Source organism: Pinus tabuliformis, chromosome Q (genome assembly GCF_031772625.1).
Source record: "Pinus tabuliformis cultivar Carrire ecotype Pingquan chromosome Q, CPIR1, whole genome shotgun sequence".
In the NCBI taxonomy this organism is placed as follows: Eukaryota; Viridiplantae; Streptophyta; class Pinopsida; order Pinales; family Pinaceae; genus Pinus; species Pinus tabuliformis.
This window is the reverse complement of record NC_142296.1, coordinates 1331623719-1331644700: the sequence shown is the minus strand read 5'-3', so window position 1 is coordinate 1331644700 and position 20982 is coordinate 1331623719. Positions and strand designations below refer to the sequence as shown.

The following is a 20982-nucleotide window of genomic DNA, read 5'->3' as shown; positions in this document are numbered from 1 at the left end:
TGGGCCAGCTAGCAAACCATGGCAATGAAAGCCGACAGGTTGAAGCTTAGTGGGCGGGTGGGTCTTCATCATACTATAAACACACAGTCATAGAAGGACACACAACCAGACACAGACACGCATTTTGTTATTAGTATGTAAAAACAATCAAAACCATCGATTGATTGAACCAGGCTTGGTAAAAATAACAGAAATGCTCTGTGAGTTTGACAGCGCACTATCATGATTTCTTCCATTGAAATTTAAAGATCTCAGAATTCTGAGATTCATGTAGAATAATGGGACTGGGGAAGTAAATTGCATTCTAAGGCATGTTGGTATGGAGAAAGAGGGCGGTTATGGACAGAACAGTAACAGTAAAAGGTAAGTATATTGGGTGGTAGAGTCGTTATCTGTGAGTAGTTGGAGGATGGAAAGCATCAGAAATAATAATAATAATAATAAGGGGTTGTCATGAGCGCATGTGCTTGCATGTGCGTGCCCATGGTCCACCATCGACTTCTTCTTCATGCCTACGTTTCCTTAATTTCTTCTTTTATGGGGAACCCGTGTCCAGTTTCCAGATTTAGCCCTGTCAGAATTTCCTCCATTCTGCCAGAGTTTCCTCTGCAATTCCCCACTTTGGGAATTTAACCAAACAGGTGCCTGCAACAACAGAGGCATGTTCAGGGCTAGCGCTCATGGGAAAAGGAGACCCACGGCCTTGTCGTGTTGTTGGGTTTTCTGAGGAGAAAAAGGGCAAAAAGATTCTCATAATACCAATACAGACGAAGGTCTAAGCCGAGCTGAGCTGAGCTGCCTGTGTGTACTTGCACTGCACTTTTACCTTTTCTCTTCTCATCCCCACGCCAGCAGGACCGGATACAATACATATTCTCGATTCCCTCAACAAATCTAGCTGTCCGGCTGCCTTACAGCATTTCAGAGCAGTTTGAATCGACCCTTTTGTCCTTAAAAGTAAAATCAGTTCTATTTAATCCATCCCTTCCGAAACAATATCAATATCCGTGAAGGTGTTAGGGATAACGATTCCTTCTTGCGGCCAAATAATAAATTGAGATGAAGATAGATATGTGATTGGTTAGTGTTTTATTTTCTGTTTAAATTTTCAAGCAGAAAATTCATGAGAGTTTCCAAAAAAACTATGGATCTATTCTGTTTTATCTCGTGGAGTTTCTTATGGATGAATTAAATCTCTTTCATTTCCAACTGCTTTGATTGGGGCAGGAGAAAGAGAAAAAAAGACCCTTCAGTTCTTGAATCTGTTCTCTAAATTGGCATTTTGATCATCTTGGTGGAGTTCAGAAATCATGAGAAGTACTTGGAATGTAGTTCAGTTTTAAGCTGATGAAGTTGCAGTCTAGTGATTATTATTATTAACATTTCAGCTGACAGATTTTCAATTTTGGCAATTGGGGTCCATGCAGATATCATGAGAAATGCACAAGTTGCAATTTTAAGTTGATAAAGCTGCAATTTTACCATTATCACCATTTCAACTATCAAATTTAGGCGAGGAGGTCTAAACTCTGGCCTTAACAGACACCCAAGATGGAACAAGGAACATTTTAGTTAATGATTAGCCATGCCGTTTATGACATCACAACGTTTTAATTAAAATTCGCGCATTCCTCCGAGGTCAAATCAATTCAGGAATGCGTGGATTCAGCATATTTTATTGCTTTTGCTGCTATACTGATCATTAAGAGTTTTTATACCTCTCCTCGGTGCAGTACTGGACAGGGATTGGGATTGAATCTGGTAGTAATCACCCAATTTTCAGTTTTGGGTCATTTTCCCTTACTCTTATTTGAATTGGGTTCAGAGATTTTTGGATTGTTTTGGGAGAATTTAGAATTGCTCGTTGAAATCAGAGATGAACAGTTCAGAATCGAGCTTCCGGTGGCTCTACCTTAAGCGCCTTCTGCGAGTCTTCGATCGGCTCAAGAGGCCAAGCAGCGATTTAAAAGGTTCAAGCAATATAAGGGTGGCAGCAGATGTTTCTCTGGCATTGGCAGCAAGCCCGCGAGCTGCGTGGCGTCATGGATTGATGAATAAAATTTTCTGCGATGAGAACAATCGAAAGATTCTGAGAAGGATCCTTGGACGAAAGAGGTTTCGAGGAATAATGCTGCAGAGGACCAGAAGCCAATCGTATTCTCTGTTGAGGTCCAGGCTGAAGGATGCTGTGCAGGTTAAGAAATCATGTTCAGAGGGGTGGAAGAGGTTATATGTGATGAGGAGACGATTATTCTTATGTCGTTCGCCGGCTAAGAGATTCGAACCTGTGCCTGCTTCTTTGGTTGCTAGGAGGCTGGTAAACAAGCGCACGAAGCAGCTGCAAAGGCTCATCCCTGGAGGAAAATCAATGGACACTTCCTGCTTGTTGAGAGAAACAGCAGATTATATCGCTGCTCTGAAAACACAGGTAGAGGTTCTGCAATCTTTAGTGAATGATTCTCATCCCCATAGCCAACACCCACTTTGAATTTTTGTTGTCTGTGTTTATAAAATCTGGTTTCCTTCAAATTATGCCCTTTTGTGCTCTCGGGGGATATATATTGAATTTTATTTGAGTCGAAGAATGCATTCAAATTGCCATTCTTTACTGCCCACGTCTGCAACTGCTTGTTCGTCATCCGTACAAGAAAACATTTCTCTGGGGATTTGATTAACCGAGACCCAGTGACAATTAGGTTCTAGCTGTGTTGCAGGGTAAGCAGTAAAACATGGCTTGATTTGTATGTGATGTTCCACCATTTATAACAGGTATACAGGCCTGGACACGATCTTTTTTTTTGTTTTTTGTTTTGGCTTACCACCCTTACATTTTATCTTTCGACTTCCATAGTATTCAATTGATCTTTCATTTTCCTTCTGTAATGGTTCAGATACACAACAAATCATTTATTAAATAAGGATATCTGATCTTCAACATGGATGCCTGCCTGTCACTGATTGTGCAGTACCCCTTTTTTACTATAGATAAAAACAAGTACACCAATCTACCATGAATCTGATCATGAGCGGTTAGGTTATTTTTGCAGAATTTCATAATAAACGCCTGCTAAAATGCAAATTGTTTCATTATTCTCTCTTTGCTCCTTCGATCTGCATAAACCTGGTGAAAGAATAAACCTAATGACTTTCACTTGAGCAGTAAGGTATTTCTTTTGGCAGAATTTCATGATACATGACTGATAAAATGCATTATTTTTTATTATTCTCTCCTTGCTGTTTTTCAATCTGCATAAACCTATTTTGCTTACTAGTTAGCTGATTTATTTGGCATTAAAAACATGATTGCAATGTGGATGAATTTCAACATGGTATTAATTTAAGGGGCAATTATGCACAATAACAGTAGTACCTGATTTTTAATCTTTCATGGCAATGGATGGATCTGGATATCTCCCATTTTATTTAATATGAATTGATTTTTGTGTGTCATTAGTGGAATTTGCAATTTGGATGGTTTAGTAGTTTAGAGACATAGGTTGAGTTCTGTTAATTATAATTATAAAGTATAGGTTTAGTTCTGTTTATTATAATTATGAAGTTTATAAAAATGTACATAGTTTATTTCTTCTAAAAAATACATATATATTTTATTTTCATCTTTCAAGAAAAATCACATCTTCTTAACCATTAAACCCACTCAAACTTGTACATTAATATTTTTACATTACATATATTATTAAATAAACTACCCAGGAAAAATGAATCTATTTTATTTTTTTATTATTTGGTATTTTTGTTTTAGCAACCATGCCAAAGGTTGCAGTAACACCCACCGTTCAAATTGTGCAGGTTCATGTGATTGTTGATTATTATTTGACCAAGCAGAAATGAAAACTCGAAAGCACATATCGTTTGTTCAATATTGCTGCTATTGCATCAGCATTTTTCGTTTTCTGTTAGCTAATATTTTGTCTAATAGTCCGTTAGAGACTCTACAGTTCACTTGCACTGCATGCATGGATGGAGCAGAGAATTTACAGTGTTTCTGATCTTCAAAGGAAAGGTTAAAAATTCCCTTTCCTGATACCTAGAGGCACGAAAAACATAGCATACTCAAACTGAAAACCAACGTCACTGCATTCTATCAACTTAGATTTTCGTATGGGGTTGATTTTTGTTATTTGTTAAATGGTATATTTATTTTATATTGACATGAGGTAAATGTGAAAAACAAACAAGTTCAGTAGTAAAAAATGGGTATAGCAGATTTAGAAATGTAAAGAAGCTAATAGTGAAGATTATATCAATGAGGCATATATATAGAATAGTTTGTATAGAATATAGAATAGTTATCAACTTAGTTTTTGGTATGGGGTTGATTTTTGTTATTTGTTCAATGGTATATTCATTTTATATTGACATGAGGTAAATGTAAGAAACAAACAAGTTCAGTGGTAAAAAATACGTAGGGTAGATTTAGAAATGTAAAGAAGTTAATAGTGAAGATTATATCAATGAAGCATATATATAGAATATAGAATAGTTATAAGTGGTTGATGAATTTTAATAATTAATTACAATAAGAATATTTATAATTTGATTGACTGATTTTTTTATCTTTATCTTGAAGATAACCACATTAAATGGTTAAAAATGTTTTCCAACCAATTATGATATGATTAACTAAATATACCCAACTATCCAAATTTGATTTCTGATTAAAAAAAAAATATTCAGAAAAAATTAACATTAAAAAACATATATCAGTATCTTAATAAACACTAAATATTTAAAATCTCTGTGTGTGTATATATATATATATATATATAAAAGCTCACAGCATTAACTTAATACCTCCCGTAATTTAAAAATATATATATATATATATGCAGTCATGAGTCGGTAGTGTAAGAAAGTCCCAGGCAAACACAAATGCGCTGAAAATCAGACCTGCGTTAACTGTGGTATACTCCAACGGTTAAAGTGTCGTTATTGATCTGGTCATCCGTCAATAGATTCACCAACCGTCCGCCCACTAAACATGATACACGAATGTAGGTCATTAACGATATTATCATATTTATTTTGTGCGATTCCGAAAACGCACAACAAATTTGGAGGCTCCTGATCAAGTGGATGTTAATTTCTTGACAAATATATCATCGACATTGTTGACTCCAAATACACCATGAAAAGTACAGCCATATTTTATTCATAGATTGACAGCGAAACAGATGCGATGGCCAAAATATTCTGCACAGCACGACCATATAAACTCGTTTAACAGTTATACTATTTTGTATGGAAATCTGGGTAAGAAATCCACGGGTTGCTTTTGTATAATCGTAAAGAGAATTTGGTGAGAAATCTGAGCGATGTTTTTTTAGTATAATTTAAGAGATGTTTTTTAATATTAATGTAGCAATATGAAAGCAAGTTTTATTATGAATTCTGGTTTTTAGAATTTTGGTGTTTGGAATTGATTTGCAAGAGTTTCAACTATGTTAGTTTTTAAGCTAATTTTAAAGCTGAGATGGTGAGGTTTATTCACTAAAGATAAATAATACAATAATTGTTAGTGTAACTGTCCGATCTATCAAGCTCCGAGAACGATCAAATCTATCGAGGTGCAAACCTCTTTTTTGAGTGCAAAACTTAAGTTTGCACCTCCAAAGATTTGATGATAGATTCGGGGTTAAAGATGGATCTACTTTCTTTTAATTGGTCATACAAAATTTGTTGAACATCTAATTATTTTGATAATTTTAAATATGCTAAATATGTGAATAATTTGGTCAAGTTAATTTTAACTTTGATTAGTTACATTGGTTCGTTGAGATGAGAGAGACTGTTAGTAACTTGAATGATGAAAAATGATGAAATACAAAATGAAATACAAATTTTAAGTGCAAAGTGACAATGTAACAATGTTGAATGATAGAAAATGTAAATAATAAGAATATAGTCAATTACAAACAATCTTCATTTTTCCACTGTTATTATTGTCACACCTATACTACGGTTGAATGCAAAGTGATTAACAATGTTGAATGATGGAAAATGGAAATAATACGAATGTAGCCAATTACAAATAGTTTATAGTTTGAAGAAATGTTGAATGATGGAAAATGTGAATAATAATAATGTAGCCCATTACAAATAGTTTATCGTTTCAGTAAGAAGACATTTCAGGTAAGCGAACATTTTGTTTAGGAGTTATTGTACGCAGAAGTCAATTCACGTCATGAATAATGTTTATGTGCTAATTACATTGAGAGAGAGTGTGTATGTTTTGGGGTGACATAGAGATATAGATGGACGGTGGAGAGAGGGAAGAAGATAGGGACAAAGATAGGGAGGGAGGAAGAGATATGGATATGGAGAGATAAGTGTTAGAGAGAGAGAAGGGGAAGAGAGAAAGAGGGAGTGGAAAAGGGAGGAAGAGAGAGATAGATAGATATGGAGAGAGAGTGTGTATGTTTGGGGGTGAGATAGAGAGATAAAGAAGGAGAGACAATGGGAGATAGAGATATAAATGGAGGGGGAAGAGATGTGCTTACACTGAAACCAATGCACACTATTAATCTAATTACTTTGAAATTAATCTGCGTCATACATCTAGTTTCATCAAATCAAAAATCAACATGTACATTGAAATCAATGCATCTAGTGAAAACAATCAAATAGGATTAAATATCAACATCTACGCTAAAATCAATGCATGTAGTGCAAATAATCAAATAGGATTAGAAATCAACATCTACAATAAAATCAATGCATCTACTGCAAGCACTAAAACAGGATTAGAAATCAATGTCTACACAATGCAATCAATCAAATAGGAGTGGAGATCAACATCTACATTGAAATCAATTCATCAGTTTAAGGTATTAAATAGGATTAGAAATCAACATTTACAATAAAACCAATGCATCTACTGAAAACAATAAAACATGATTAGAAATCAATATCTACACAGTGCAATCATGGAGGTTGAGGAGAATGGTCGCCTTCCCTTTCTTGACATCCTCCTCTCCAAGAGGGAGGATGGTTCCGTCTATCACCAATTTTTTTGAAAGAAGACTCACATGGAACAGTACCTCCATGCCAATTCTCATCATTTACCTGCTCAGAAATTTGGGGTTCTTAGCACTCTTGCTACCCATGCTCTAAGAATCTTTGATGATGACCACTTTGATCAAGAGAAATCTCATCTTCAGAAGGTTTTTGAAAATAATGGGTATAGCAAGTCCCATAGCCTCAAGGCCTTTCATAGGGCTAGCAAAGAGCCTAGGGTTAAACCCGCCCTTTCTGATCCTATCCCTATTGTTCATCTCCCGTATATCCAAGGAACCACGAATAGGATTGCCCATATTCTTAAGAAAACTAATGTCTCTTCTTCCTTCAAGCCTCTCAAAACCATTAGAAATTCTCTTAGATCGGTTAAGGACCCTATTGACCCTAAGGACTCTAAAGGTGTCTACTTCGTTCCTTGTTCCTGTGGTATCCCCTACATTAGAGAAGTAGGAAGGTCTATTAAGAAAACGATAAGGGAACATGTTGTTGACATCAGACATAATCGCTCTCGCACTTCAACCCTTGCAGAACATGCGGAGAAATCTAATCACCATGTTTGTATTGAAGAATCTAAGGTTATTACTAAGATAAGTCATTTCCACCATAGGAAACTGAGAGAAGCAATTGAAATCAAGAGACACGCCAAAAAACTTAATAGCGATGATGGCTAGAAATTTAGCAAAAGCTGGATTCCAGATCTCGCTTTGTAACCCCTTCGCCCTCTCCTCCCTCTTACCCTGTTTTGGCTTCAGAAGGTTTCCTTCTAGGTTTTATCTCCTCTCACCCTGCTGTTGGTTTTTTCCTTCATTGAATTTCCTCCTTTCAATGAGATGGACTATCCTCAAACCTTTTGTCTCTCTTATTATAGATTTCATTTAAAAATTTTAAAAATATAAAAAAGATTCTATGATTCTTATTTACAATATATATCACTTTAAATCGAGTGTTGACCATACTTTTGTCCCCTAATAATTCTAGACAATTATTTTATGTCATAATTCATTTGATCACATTTTGCCTTTCTCAACCTTAGATTATTTTAGAGTTTAACTATTTTTACAATACTAGGTCCTATACCTAATATTACATATTATCCTGATCACTAGTATTATTTAATTTGTTTAATACAATAATTATGCTTTAATATTATTACAAACTAATCCAACTAATTATGTTTTAATAATATTACCAACTAATATTATTATATATATTTCTTATTCATAATAACAAATAGTCTCCTCCCATTTGGTCAACCCTTACCAATATTTACTAATATTACTACCAACTAATATTATTATATATATTTCTTATTCATAATAACAGCTAGTTTCCTCTCTTTCGGTCAACCCTTACCAATATTTACTAACATTATTAGCATTATTATGTACTTTATCATAGTAATGTCTAGTTTTCCTCCTTTTCCAAATTGACTAGGTCAACCCTAGCTAATAATATTATTTTCCTTAGATTATATTATTATTTATATTAATGTACTTTGACATTTTCGATAATTAATAATTAATTATTACATAATGACTAAACTCTAAGTTTTCTTCACCAACGACTAACACTCGACAATGATGCATCCATGCTATTTATTCTCTCAGATCGTATGATTTCTCACCTTGTCGTGAGGATGAACCACATTAGTTGGTTCGAAACGTCGACCCAATCCTTATGATGTGATTAATCTGAAAGACTGTTTTCTAGAAAATATGTATTAAACATCTTGTTATATTGTAAATATTAATTTTTTATTGGCTTATCAATTAAATTTAAGGATGGTTATGCAATCATTATTTTAATTTATATTGTAAAATGGATGTCAATTTATAAGTACCATTTATGTGTTATATATTTTAATGTGGTATGTATATTATACTTCCTTTTATCTAAAAAATTGTTGGTAATTTTATTAATAAAAAACAAAATTTCAATATAAAAAAATGAATTTAAAAAACATCTCACATCTCACATCTCAAAATTAACATCTCACATCTAACATCTAAAGCTCACCCATCTAACACTCACCCATCCACCCTAAACTGGCTTGTAGAGTGACTGTCGGCGCAATAAATTAAATGGCTGAAAATTGTTGATAGGAATTAATTTATTATAAAAATCAATATACTTATTTCATGATTTTTTTTTTCAAAGAAAAAAGAAACAACTTTCTATTAATAAAAATGAAGAATTACATTGTAGTATATGCAATGAATCATTCCAAAGTTGTCCTGAAGGACTCATGTGCATGAAGCACACAGAGTAGCAGGACTCGTGTGCATGAAGCACACATAGTAGCAACACTACCTTAGAGAAATAAAAAGAAAAAAGAAAAAATAAAATAAAATTGATATTACTCTTTTCTCCCTTTCATTTCTTCCACTTTTTGCCACCTCTGGTGTTGGGAGTGGTTACAATGGAAATCCGATTTTCACTTGTATGGATGGGAGAGTCTTTTTTAGACTCGGATCCTTCTGATCCATGAGTTCGCTTGATGCCAATTATTTCCATTCCTATTGGTTGAGTTTCTTGGTGTTGTAGTGGGTTGTTGGGGTCTTTCTCCTCGTTAGGTGTGTTGTTCTGTGTCTTTTGCTCCTCCATTTCTGCTTTGTATTCTGTTGTTTCTGCTTGTTCCACTTCTTCCTCCAGGGGGCCTATGTATTGCCATCCTTTTGGTTGTTTCTGTTGCTTCTTGTTCCATTTGGGTGTTTGTTTCACTTTCGGACATGCACTATGGAGGTGTCCTATTTGTGAACACCCACGACATCTAAAGGTTGTATTTTCATAGTCTAGATGTTGTGTCCACTGTGTATTATTAAAGTTCAATGTTATTCTTTCTGGTAATCCTTCACTGGGATCTACCTCAACACATATCCTAAAAAAAGTAAATATTCCTCTTGTAAGTATGTCCTTGTCGATTTTAAGGAATTTTCCCAATGTATTTCCTATGGCAAATAATACATTGTGGTGCCAGAAATGTAGCGGGAGGTTGTGCAACCTGGCCCAAAATGGCATCTTTGATACTACCATTGTGTTGGTGTCAAAATATGGAAACCAAGGGGTCATAAATAGTCCTGCATTGCCCTAGAACCATGGTCCCTTGTTAAGTATATTTTCCCTTTCCTGTATTGTTCTAAATCAGGCTATAAAGAATCCTTTGGGGCATAAGTATATTTCATAGTCTGGTGACCAAGCATCATATATCCATTGATGTTGCATATCAGATTTAGGCCAAAACCCATTGAATATACATATAACTGATTTGGAATAGAGATTTGTGTACAGGTTGTTTACCTCAGGCATTACAATGGTAAGAGCAGGATTCTCAGATTTTTGTTCTACGATGTAAGGTCTTGGTAGCTCGGGTGGAGTTGTTGTATTGGCTTGTGCTTTATCCTTGCCTTTGACTGCATCCTTAAAGGATCCAACTCTTTTTGAGCTAGTTCCAGTGCATCTGCCCCTCAGGCACAGGTTAATCATGATGGTAGAGTCTGTGGTAATGCCATAGTCCCGAAGTGTGTTGGTCCTGTAGACTGTAGCCTGAGTAGATCAGGTTTTGCCAGTATGCTGGTATACCAAGGTCGTTCTGGATTTTTAACCTTAGCTACTGAATCCTCCTCCCCTTCCAGATCCTCTAGAAAATAGCCTTTCCCTCCAGTGTTTTGATGAAGATTTGTATCAGGTCCTCCTCAGTTGTTGGTGGATTTGTCTGAGAAGGGGTTCGATCTGTTGCCCATGTGCCCTGAGATGATAGATCTAAGTATAATGATTCTTTGCCTAGTTCTTCTTTGGCCCGGTCCTGAGTTCGGTGTGGTGGGAGATCTGTATTAGGCATGCCCATCCAAGTGCCCCATACTTTCGTTTGTGCTTCTATGCTTGTCATAGAGGGTTTCCTTTCCTCTGTTGTCACAGGTTTTGCAAGCCAGTGGTAAACAATGGAGATTAATCTGTAGGCAACCAGATCTAGTCCACTTCTGAGCCGATCTGCTTTCTAGCTGCCCTCTTCGTCTTTCCCATGGTCAGATCCATTAGGAGCACTGCGTTTCAAGTGAGGGGAGGTCCTCCATGACTGCAGTGGAGGTCGTTATTTCACAAGGGTTGTGTACTCTGTTATCGGGTTATACATTGCTGCTAAAGCACCCTTGTGGCTAGGACCCATGACCTGAGAGGTATCCTCAGTCGGCTCTCCACCCTTCTTGGTCTGATTTGTGGGTTTTTTGATACCCTTCAGGTGTTTCCAATGAGAAGCCCTGAGGAGCATGCCAGTCCGATCTACAGCAGCCCACCCAACTTGGACTGAGCCATGGCTAGGGTTTCTTTGCATTGCGGGGATGAGGACGTCTAGTGTGTCGGTGGCTTGGTTGGTTTCTATAGAAATCCTCACTTGCGCCATCCAAGAGAATTTATGTCCTTCTAGAAGATCCTCCTAGGAAGGTGACTGTTGTGAATTGCTCATACTTATTTCATGATATATCTCATGTTGTTAACATTTACAAAATGATAAAAGCTATTAAATTTACTAGTGTAGAGAGAGATCAAATGGATTTAATGCGTTGAAAAACCACTTCAACACTTGGATTATGTGAAATACATAACTTAGACTTACAATTCCACCTGATGTTTGTTAAATTTCAAATGACCTATATATACAGAGAGAACATTAACATTAAATTTTTAATTAATATAGGCATACAAATAATTATTTATGTACTACATTGTCCACATTAAAAGGTTTTCTTTTGTAATTAATAATTTTTTAAAAACACATCAATATTAATTAACTCTGCATATTCAAATATTTTATTTATAACTCACATTGATTTTTTGTTAATATTATTAATATTTCTGAATTTAGACTTTTGTGATCTATAATGTTTTGAAGAGAAATTTTTCGGATTGAGATCACATAGGATTTTTTGGGCCAACATTTCGAACCCTCCATTGGGGTTCATCATCATGACATAAGTGGATTAATTTATCTAAAAATAACAATATATAGGTGGAGATGCTTTAGAAATAAAGGATTTATCCATCTATCTCGATTATTTTATTAGGAAATAATTGTTTTTTTTACTTTCAATGACTCCTCATTATGTATTGAAATACTTTATTGTGGTATAGGTCAATGTCGTAAAAGCCCTTCTAACCCCCTGTATTCAAAAACCTAGGAAAGATCCTAAAATTAATTAAAAGAAGAAGGAAAAAAATTATATATATCTATATATATATATATATATATATATATATATATATATATATATATATATATATATATATATATATATATATAATGTTGATATTGAAATAAATTAGTTAACAAAGACATTCATGCATGTTTTTTTCCTTCTTCTTTTAATTAATTTTAGGATTTTTGCTAGGGTTTTTGAATACTTAGGGTTAGAAGGGCTTTTACGACATTGACCTACCCGATCAGGGTGTTTTTCACCTAATATGGAATTTTGATTGACCCCATGAGTGGCCCTTCAGGGAGGGGTGAAACCTCATCCTATCGTAACATAGTCAACAGATCAACCAAGAAGATTGATGGTGTCACAAGCTCATTCAGCGGAGGTGTAAGAAAGAGGGAAAAGCCAATCTTGGTAGCTCAATGGAAAGTATGCATAAAGGGAAAATTCATCCCAAAAGCAACCTTGAACCCAAAATTTTTCATCTTGAATAACAAGCTAAAGCAATCTTAGTAGTTTATGAAATATCATGTTGATCTGCAAGTTCATGGGCACTTGGCCCAAGGAATAAGACATCGTGAAGTGGGTTCAAATGAAGTGGAAGCCGAAGGGCTCAATGGCACTGATGTTGCAGGCCAAAGGTTTCTTTACTGTTATTTTCATGTATCTCGAAGAAAGAAAGAGGGTTTTTGAAAATGGCCCTTATTCCATGTAAGCAAACCTGAAGAGACATCAAACAAATTTCAGGAAGTCTCACAAGAAAGGTAGATCTAATCGCCCCCAGTAGGTGAAAGTAGATGTGATGCACAAAGTAGGCCCCAACACAAATCCTTTTACAATTCTAAATCAAGAGGGATTGTTTGGAGAAGAAGTTTAAGAACAAGAGGATGAACGAGAAGAGAATCTGATGGAGGTGGAAGAGCAAGTAGGTGGGAAGGGATAAAACCCCCCAAAACGTAAGCTAATGGAAAAACCAATGGATAATTCTAATCTCAAGAAATTACTAGCTAATACAAGCTCATTCCTGGGGGCGGAAGACAAGATAAGTTAAATGCAGACAAAAAGACAATTCTAGACTTCTTGTGTATGTGGGAAAGAACAAAGGCGAAAGGGATCCCATTAGAACAAACACAACACTTGCATTTATATGGCTAATGGAGATCGAATAATTCCCAAGTAGGAGGAGGCTCCACGATGTTGACCATTGGAAAAAAGGGAGCATCCTAGATGCAAAAATACAAGGAGTCGACTACAAACAATCGGCATAGTAAGGGGCATAAGTCATAGCTAGAAGTTCTTAGAGAAGCAGGGGAATTCTTATTAAATTTAGGACAAGTTAACAAGATGATGGAGTATCTCCATCAATAAAATGCAACTGCATCATGAAAATCATGTCCTGGAATATACGAGGCCTAAATAGCTCTCGCAAGTAGAGATATTTAAGATCTAAAATTGAGAAGGAGAGGCTTGAGATAGTAATATTGCAAAAGAAAAAAGTTTATAACCCTAAGCTAGAAGAGTTCATGAGTAGATGTTGGAAAGGAAGTGAATCCATGTCCATAGATTCAAGGGGTAGCGTGGGTGGTATCATGATGGTTTGGGACTCTAGATGGGTTTCTTTTCAGGACTGGATATCCACTCTTAATAGTTTGTCAAGACATTTCAGGTGTTTAGGCTCTGTAGAAGTGGTGCAGTTAACAATTATTTATGGACCTTCCATATCGTGGAAAAAAGAAAAATTTCTCGTTGAGTTTAGGGACTTGCATAGATACTTTTAGGGAAAGTACTAGATCCTAGGTGGCAATTTGAACATGATTTGAAGTTTGGAGGAGAAAAAGGTGGGATTTGAAGAATGGAACTAGTGGCACTACTATTTCAAGAGAAGATACAGGAGTCAAAAATAGCATACATGGATATGATTAATGGAATACATACTTTAAAAAACCATTATGGGAGCCAATGCAAATACCTTGTTTCTTAGACTGCCTTTTCTTATAGGAAGACCTAGTAGTTAGAGATATGTATGTGGAGGTAGCAATCTTACCAAGTCTAGTATATAATCATTGGCCTATCAAATTAGATATTGACCTAAGAATGGCCCCCAAAAATCAGCCATTAAGATTTAAGAGCTTCCAACTTCAAAGTCAGGAATTTGTGCCCAAGCTCGAAGAATGGTGGTAGGATATCTCATTCCAAAGGGATAACTAGATGTATACATTTTAGCTTAAACTGAGGATAAAATGCTAGAACTAGATGGAATTTGGTATTATTTTCCATGAAAATTGTAAACTCAAGGAGAACATGGAAGCACTTCAAGATACCATTATTAAGGAAGGAATATGAGATCATATGGTTGAGGAGGAAGGCAAGCTCATTCAATATCTTAAATCATGAAGGAAACATGAAGAGACCTTTTGGCATCAGAATCTTAGGATACAATGGTTGAGGGAGGGTGAAAGGAACACTAGATTCTTCCATAAAGATTTGGTCAAGCATCACCATCACAATTCTATCTTTCCCTTAACTTCAAGGAATGATTCTATGTTAGTAGAGCATGGGGACATTAAGGAAGAGTTGGTTTCCTACTACTAGGATGTCTTATCAAATGATGAAGTAGATAGGGATGATGTCATATTTAGGATTATGGAGAACATCCCACAATTGTTTAGTCTGGAGAAAAATGCAACACTGATGCGAGAAATATCTTTTAACGAGGTGGAAGAAGTGGTCAAAGAGATGCATAGTAACAAAGCACCAAGTCCAGAAGGTTTCACTACAAAATACTTTAAGGTTTGTTTTCCATTCCTTGGAAATGAGGTTCACGCCTTAGTAGAGGAATGGAGAAGACAACGACATGTATAGTCTGACCTGAATGCCACCTTTCTTACCTTGATTCCTAAGACTAACAACTCTAGTACTACTAGTAAATTCCATTTGATTTCCTTATGTAATGTTATATACAATATTATCTCATCAGTCATTATGGAGTGACTTAAGCCATTATTGAAGAACCTTATAGCTCTGGGAAAAATTGGTTTTATTTGAGGAAAATAGATCGTGGATGGAATCATCATGGCACATGAGATGGTTCATTTTATTAAAAAGAGTAGGAAATCAGGAATGCTTATCAAGTTGGATCTATCTAAGGCTTATGATAGATTGAATTGGAAATATTTACTTATTATTATGGCAACATTTGGTTTTTCCCCTAGTTGGATTTGTTAGATTAGCTCCTTAATCTCTAGCCCTTTTTTTGCTATTTTTCTAAATGGTTCACCTTCTCACACCTTTAGAGTGTCTAGGAGACTTCAGCAAGGGGATCCCCTATCCCCTTTCATGTTTATCTTAAAAGTTGAGGGTATTTGGAGATATATCAAAGCAATAGTGGATTAGGGGATTATCAAAGGATTGTGGCTATGGGGTCATGATCTTCCTATCACCCATCAATAATTTGTGGATGACATTATGCTATTCGAGGAACCAACGATTCAATATATTCACACATTGGATACAATATTCTCAGACTTCTAAGATGCCTTGGGAACTATGGTTAATGGGGAGAAATCGAGTATATGTTTCTTCAACACAAATCTATTAGTGCAAAGGAACATGGTGCAAAATATAGGTTTCTAAATAAGATCCCTGCTAGCTAAATATTAAGGCATTCCGCTTGTGCCAAATTCACTATAGGTTTCATGTTGGTCTAAGACCAAGGACAAGATTTTGAAGAAATTGGAAAATTGGACCTTCAAAGCATTCAATCTTTCGAAACACATCATTTTATTGAAAGCAGTTCTACAAGCCATTCCAATTTACCATTTGTTAGTTCTTCTAGTGTTGAAAGTGTTTATAAGGATAATGTCTCTAGATTTCGTAACTTTATGTGATAAGGGGCACAAAAAGCTAGAATATGGTCCCTTGTGTCTTGGAGAAGGTGTTCCTGCCAAAGCAAAGCGGAGTTATAGGTGTGAGAGACCTTGAAATGCTTAATAAAATGATGTGAGCCAAGTTATGGTGGCTCTAACTATAATGAGGTGAAGAAATTTGGAAAAATATGTTGGAAATAATACTTGGGGGGGGGGGGGGGGGGGGGGGGGGGTGAATCAGTATTATCAGATCAATAATTTTATTTCCCAAATAGATTTGTATACGTTACTTCAGCGAAGTGAACTAGCGTCTACATGTGACTGTAGTTAAAGCAACCAGCGTATATGCAGAGAACTTCTGATTTAGCCAATTTATCATGCATTTAACTTTAGCAAGTATATCAGAGATTTATTAGACAGTGTAGTAAAAGCAGAATAAAGCATCACACATAAGCAACACACATGAACACCAAGATATAAGGTGGAAATCCAATGTGGGTAAAAACCACCTGCTGCTGTTATCTATGTCTTCTTTTAATAATAAGAAAATCTATTTACAATCTTGCACTGGTGCAGACTCATACCAGTATGCAGGTTTCTACCCACAGAAGCTTACAACCTTCTGTCGTTCTCTAGCTTCTACTAGAAGGGAGATACAACCCCCTAGCTCTTGTACTAGCCGATATGTTTACTAGTATGTAGGCGACGACCTACAGAAGGCTACCACCTTCTTTCTTCCTCCAAGGACCACATTTCACAAATTTTCAGACTAGATCCATCAACAACATCATAATTGCAATACAATCATCAAATACAGCTGCATCAACCAATCACTGAAACTCGATCATCACTTTCTGAATCAGCCATAACTGAATCAATCAATCACTTTGACAACCCATCATCGCTGTAGTAAATCACAATCAATCTGATCATTCAGAATTTTGTCACCAGAACATAAAGCAGAACCCAGAACTATACAACAGCAAATAGAAACAACTGAAACATACTTAATAAGGTATACGCTACTTCCATGTGTCGAACCAGTGTGTATACGCACTTTTATCAAAGCCAACCAATTTACACATCTGCAAATATTAATTCATAATTTTGCAGCTATTCCGGACTTCAGTTATACCCAGATCATAATAGTTATAGAATAACACATGCAACAGTATTTAGATCTAGACTATACATGATCAAACCACATAATAATAATTCATTTCAAGCCTTAATATCTTGATCCATCATTAGAACATATCCCTCATCAATCGCTAAGTTTCATCCTCGGCTTAGATCAAGCACAACACCATAAGCCAATAACCTACATACTAGATCTCACACTTCATTAGATATTCGATACTTGCACACGTGGCCTAATGATCTTCTCCTCCTTTCTCAATACCATGGACCAAAACCACTTAGGACGAATACCTTGGACCAAATACCTAGGGTCAATACCGGGGACATTTCAAAAATTTAGTGAATTGTTGCATTGTAGCTATTGAGGTGTAATGATGTACAAAACAGTTAATAGTGCACCATCAGATACATAGGCACTTTTCATTAAAAACTAACATTGTAAACATAAATCAATTAATAATCAACTTTCTTATTATTTGATACACCAAAGCCAGTCACGATGGATGATAATCATAATCAAGAATGAAAAGGGGTAGAGATGCCTTGGTATATTGGATTCACAATTATACTGAGGGGCGATGAATCAGTATAATGACAATTTGTACTTATTTGAACATTCAAACATCATAAAACATCAATCTCATAAACTAAACTAGTAACAAAAGATATACATGGAAACACTGACTAGAGAAAACCATAAAAATTCTTTTAATTAATTGATCCTTGTAGGCACCAACCTATAGGAGATATCAATCTCCTTAGCTTTGCAAGAACCAACCTATTGGAGACACTAATCCTCACTGCTTTGTAGGAAAAAACTTATAGGAGACATAAATCCCCTTAGATTTGTAGGTACCAACCTACTTAAGGCACCAATCCCCTTTGTTGATTTGTAGGCACCAACCTATAAGAGATGTTGATCCCTTCTGTTACTTTGTAAGCACCATAACACAAGAGACACCAATCCCCTTAGATCTCTACTTTTCAGTTTGATATTCCTTAGTTTTCTCAAATATTATTTGATTCATTGCATCTACCTCATCAACATTAGCTTTCTTCAGGTACTTCATTCTCCTAACTGCACAAATCCCTTAGTTAAAGTTCTCACTTAACCCAATCAAACATTAGTTTACTTATCCATGTTCTTTGTCCATATATCCTACGTTAATTTTTCTTCTTGCAGTTCAGACACCTCCTATGTTGATACTCACTCACCTCTTGCCTCTCCTATTGCTTCTCTAGGCTCTTTCAATTTATAGATGCTTCCTTCATCCCCAATTTGACCTACTTGGCACTTTTGTCAATAGATCCTAGATCTACACCACTTTTCAATCTTATGAAGTTATTTTAATGCTCCCTTTGGTGCAAACTTATTCAAAGGTTTGATTAAACACTTATGCAATTGGTCTTCCTTTTAGGATTTGAAGCTCCTTTGGCACCTAGGTGTCAAGGAAACATGCACGTAGAATTGTGCATCATGATTGAGAACTTTGCATATTAGGACCTTGAGCTATCGATAATACTCTAAAACAATTTTGTGGAACATCACTTTAGGATTCCAGGGGCCCAAGGGCAGTAATCCCTCATGTACTACACACCAGTCCCCTATTACTATACATTATTACTTTGAGCCAAACATTATTTGGAATTTGGGAGATCTTTTGCAAAACACCACCCTGGGATTTTGGGGCTTCCAAGGCCCAATGTTGCCAAATATTTTTTTTCTATTTTTGACAATTATTCTATCTCCTAGGATTGTTACATGACATATCTTGAGCTATCAAGTGATTGGATAAAAAAACACCACCTGCTTATTCTAGGGCTCTGAGGCCCACTTAGCCTGCAACCTCATTCTTCTAACAACCAATCATATTTTAACATGTATACAATGTTGGCATGCCTTGTTTCATGTGGCAGTACTAACACATGCCATGTGTCACTCACCCCTTACACAACTGGCTATCCAAAAACACCAAAACTAGATGACACATGTCCTCCATTGCCACAACACCTACTCCACTTGATGTTATGGGGGTATGATGGTGATTTTAGCCCTCAAGAACTATATCTTAGCACTTTGCAACCAAGGGCTTAACCAGGAGCCACCCATCTCAGGTGATCAGGAAAACTTTGTGATATTTGTGCACCCAATTTTCCATGGGCCTAAGGGCTCTTAGTCCTTAGGTGTTGATGCTTAAGTGCTCTGTGAACAGGGGCTTGATTGAGTGCCAACCATATTTTGTATGATAGAAATATATTAAATTTTCCACATCCAATGTTCTAGGGGCCTGATGACTATTTTCCCTTTGGTGCCAATGCTTAAGCACTTTGTAACCAAGGGCTTAATTGAGTGCCAACCATATCGGGTATCAGAGAAATATATTTTCTTTGAAAAACATCTGATACATGTGATGGTCTAGGGGTGCTTAATGCTTGGGTGTTGCATATTAGCCTTGTGTGTCTGAGGCCTGCGACTAGGGGCTAAGGTGTATTGGGATATTAGGAAAATCCATGAGCATTTGCATTGAAAACCATCCAATGTTTTGGGGGCATAATGGGTGGAACCCTGTATGGAACTCTAAATGTTGATTTCGTCAATTACTATAGAAGAAGCCTATCCATTCATTGACCTATCACAATTGGCCCCGCCAATACCATATCACTCTCCTCTAGTTTCATATTAGCTCAAGAAATTTCAGGGGGGTGGGGGGAATCCTTTCATTGTATGGCATGTGCCTTTTAGTAGCTTATTTCCTTGACATCATTTTGGATGCCCCTTATGGTTAAGATTCAATCATGTCAGGACCCCCCAAAATGAATGAGAATCACCAACATCCAAGATACACTTCCCCTAGTATTGAAATTAATGGAAACTCATTGGACACTCTCCTCTTGGTATTGACTAATCCAAGCTATTCTACACATCCAATTGCGTTCTCCCTGGCATTGACATCAATGGCAACACATTTTCCATCAGGGTCTTGTAGTTCTAAAAAGAAAATTGAAATATCTAAAACACTATAAATATCTATCCCTACCATATTGAAAGTAATATAAAAATGTTAGGATAATGGAAGCAAAATTATTAGGCAAAATCATTTATTGTAGAGTTTGCATTCATCAATTTGATTGAATTGAAATGTTGAAAGGAATATTGTTTAAAAGAAGAATAAGGAAATATTTCTTAAAGGAAATAAAGAAGGACTTTACATACCTTAGAATTCCTATTGTGAAATTGATGTCTATCGATCTCAGTGTCCTGATTCAATAATTTGATCTCCTTCTCTTGGTATCTTTTTAAGGAAATCCCTTTCCCCAAGTTCCCTATAAAAATGTTTTTAATCTCTCTATGGATATTTAATATTAGTATGCATTTTTTAAATGAGTTGTTTTAAAAATTTTCTAATTGTTATGCTTTCTATATTGGTCTACACTCTGATACTCTTATTTATTGATCCAAGTCCGGGTGTGAAGAAGGACCCTTCCAAGACCTTTTACTTTCGTGATGTGTTAAAATTTCATTTTAAAATAACATTAATGAATGCATCTGCATGTGGAAAAGAAGAGGAACATAACAATCATCAACACATGAAAACATAAGCGTTGATAACGGAGTTCGTCCTGGAGGGAGTACGTCTCCGAGCCCCGGTGTCAAGATGGCGTAGGCCATTGCATTAAGTGTTGTCAATAATGGTGATGTACACAAGAGATGATGTCATGATCATACAAGGAAAAATTCCCTCATGCAG

The 20982-nt window shown here is 35.9% G+C and overlaps 1 protein-coding gene across 1 annotated transcript; it reads left to right on the top strand.

Moving 5' to 3' along the window:
• The first annotated feature begins 523 nt into the window (after positions 1 to 523).
• LOC149224763 (transcription factor IBH1-like 1) lies at positions 524 to 2836 on the top strand. The gene has a single exon (XM_089383605.1). The coding sequence runs from the start codon at positions 1877 to 1879 to the stop codon at positions 2486 to 2488; it is 612 nt and encodes a 203-aa protein (XP_089239731.1). The 5' UTR covers positions 524 to 1876; the 3' UTR covers positions 2489 to 2836.
• The last annotated feature ends 18146 nt before the right edge of the window (positions 2837 to 20982 follow it).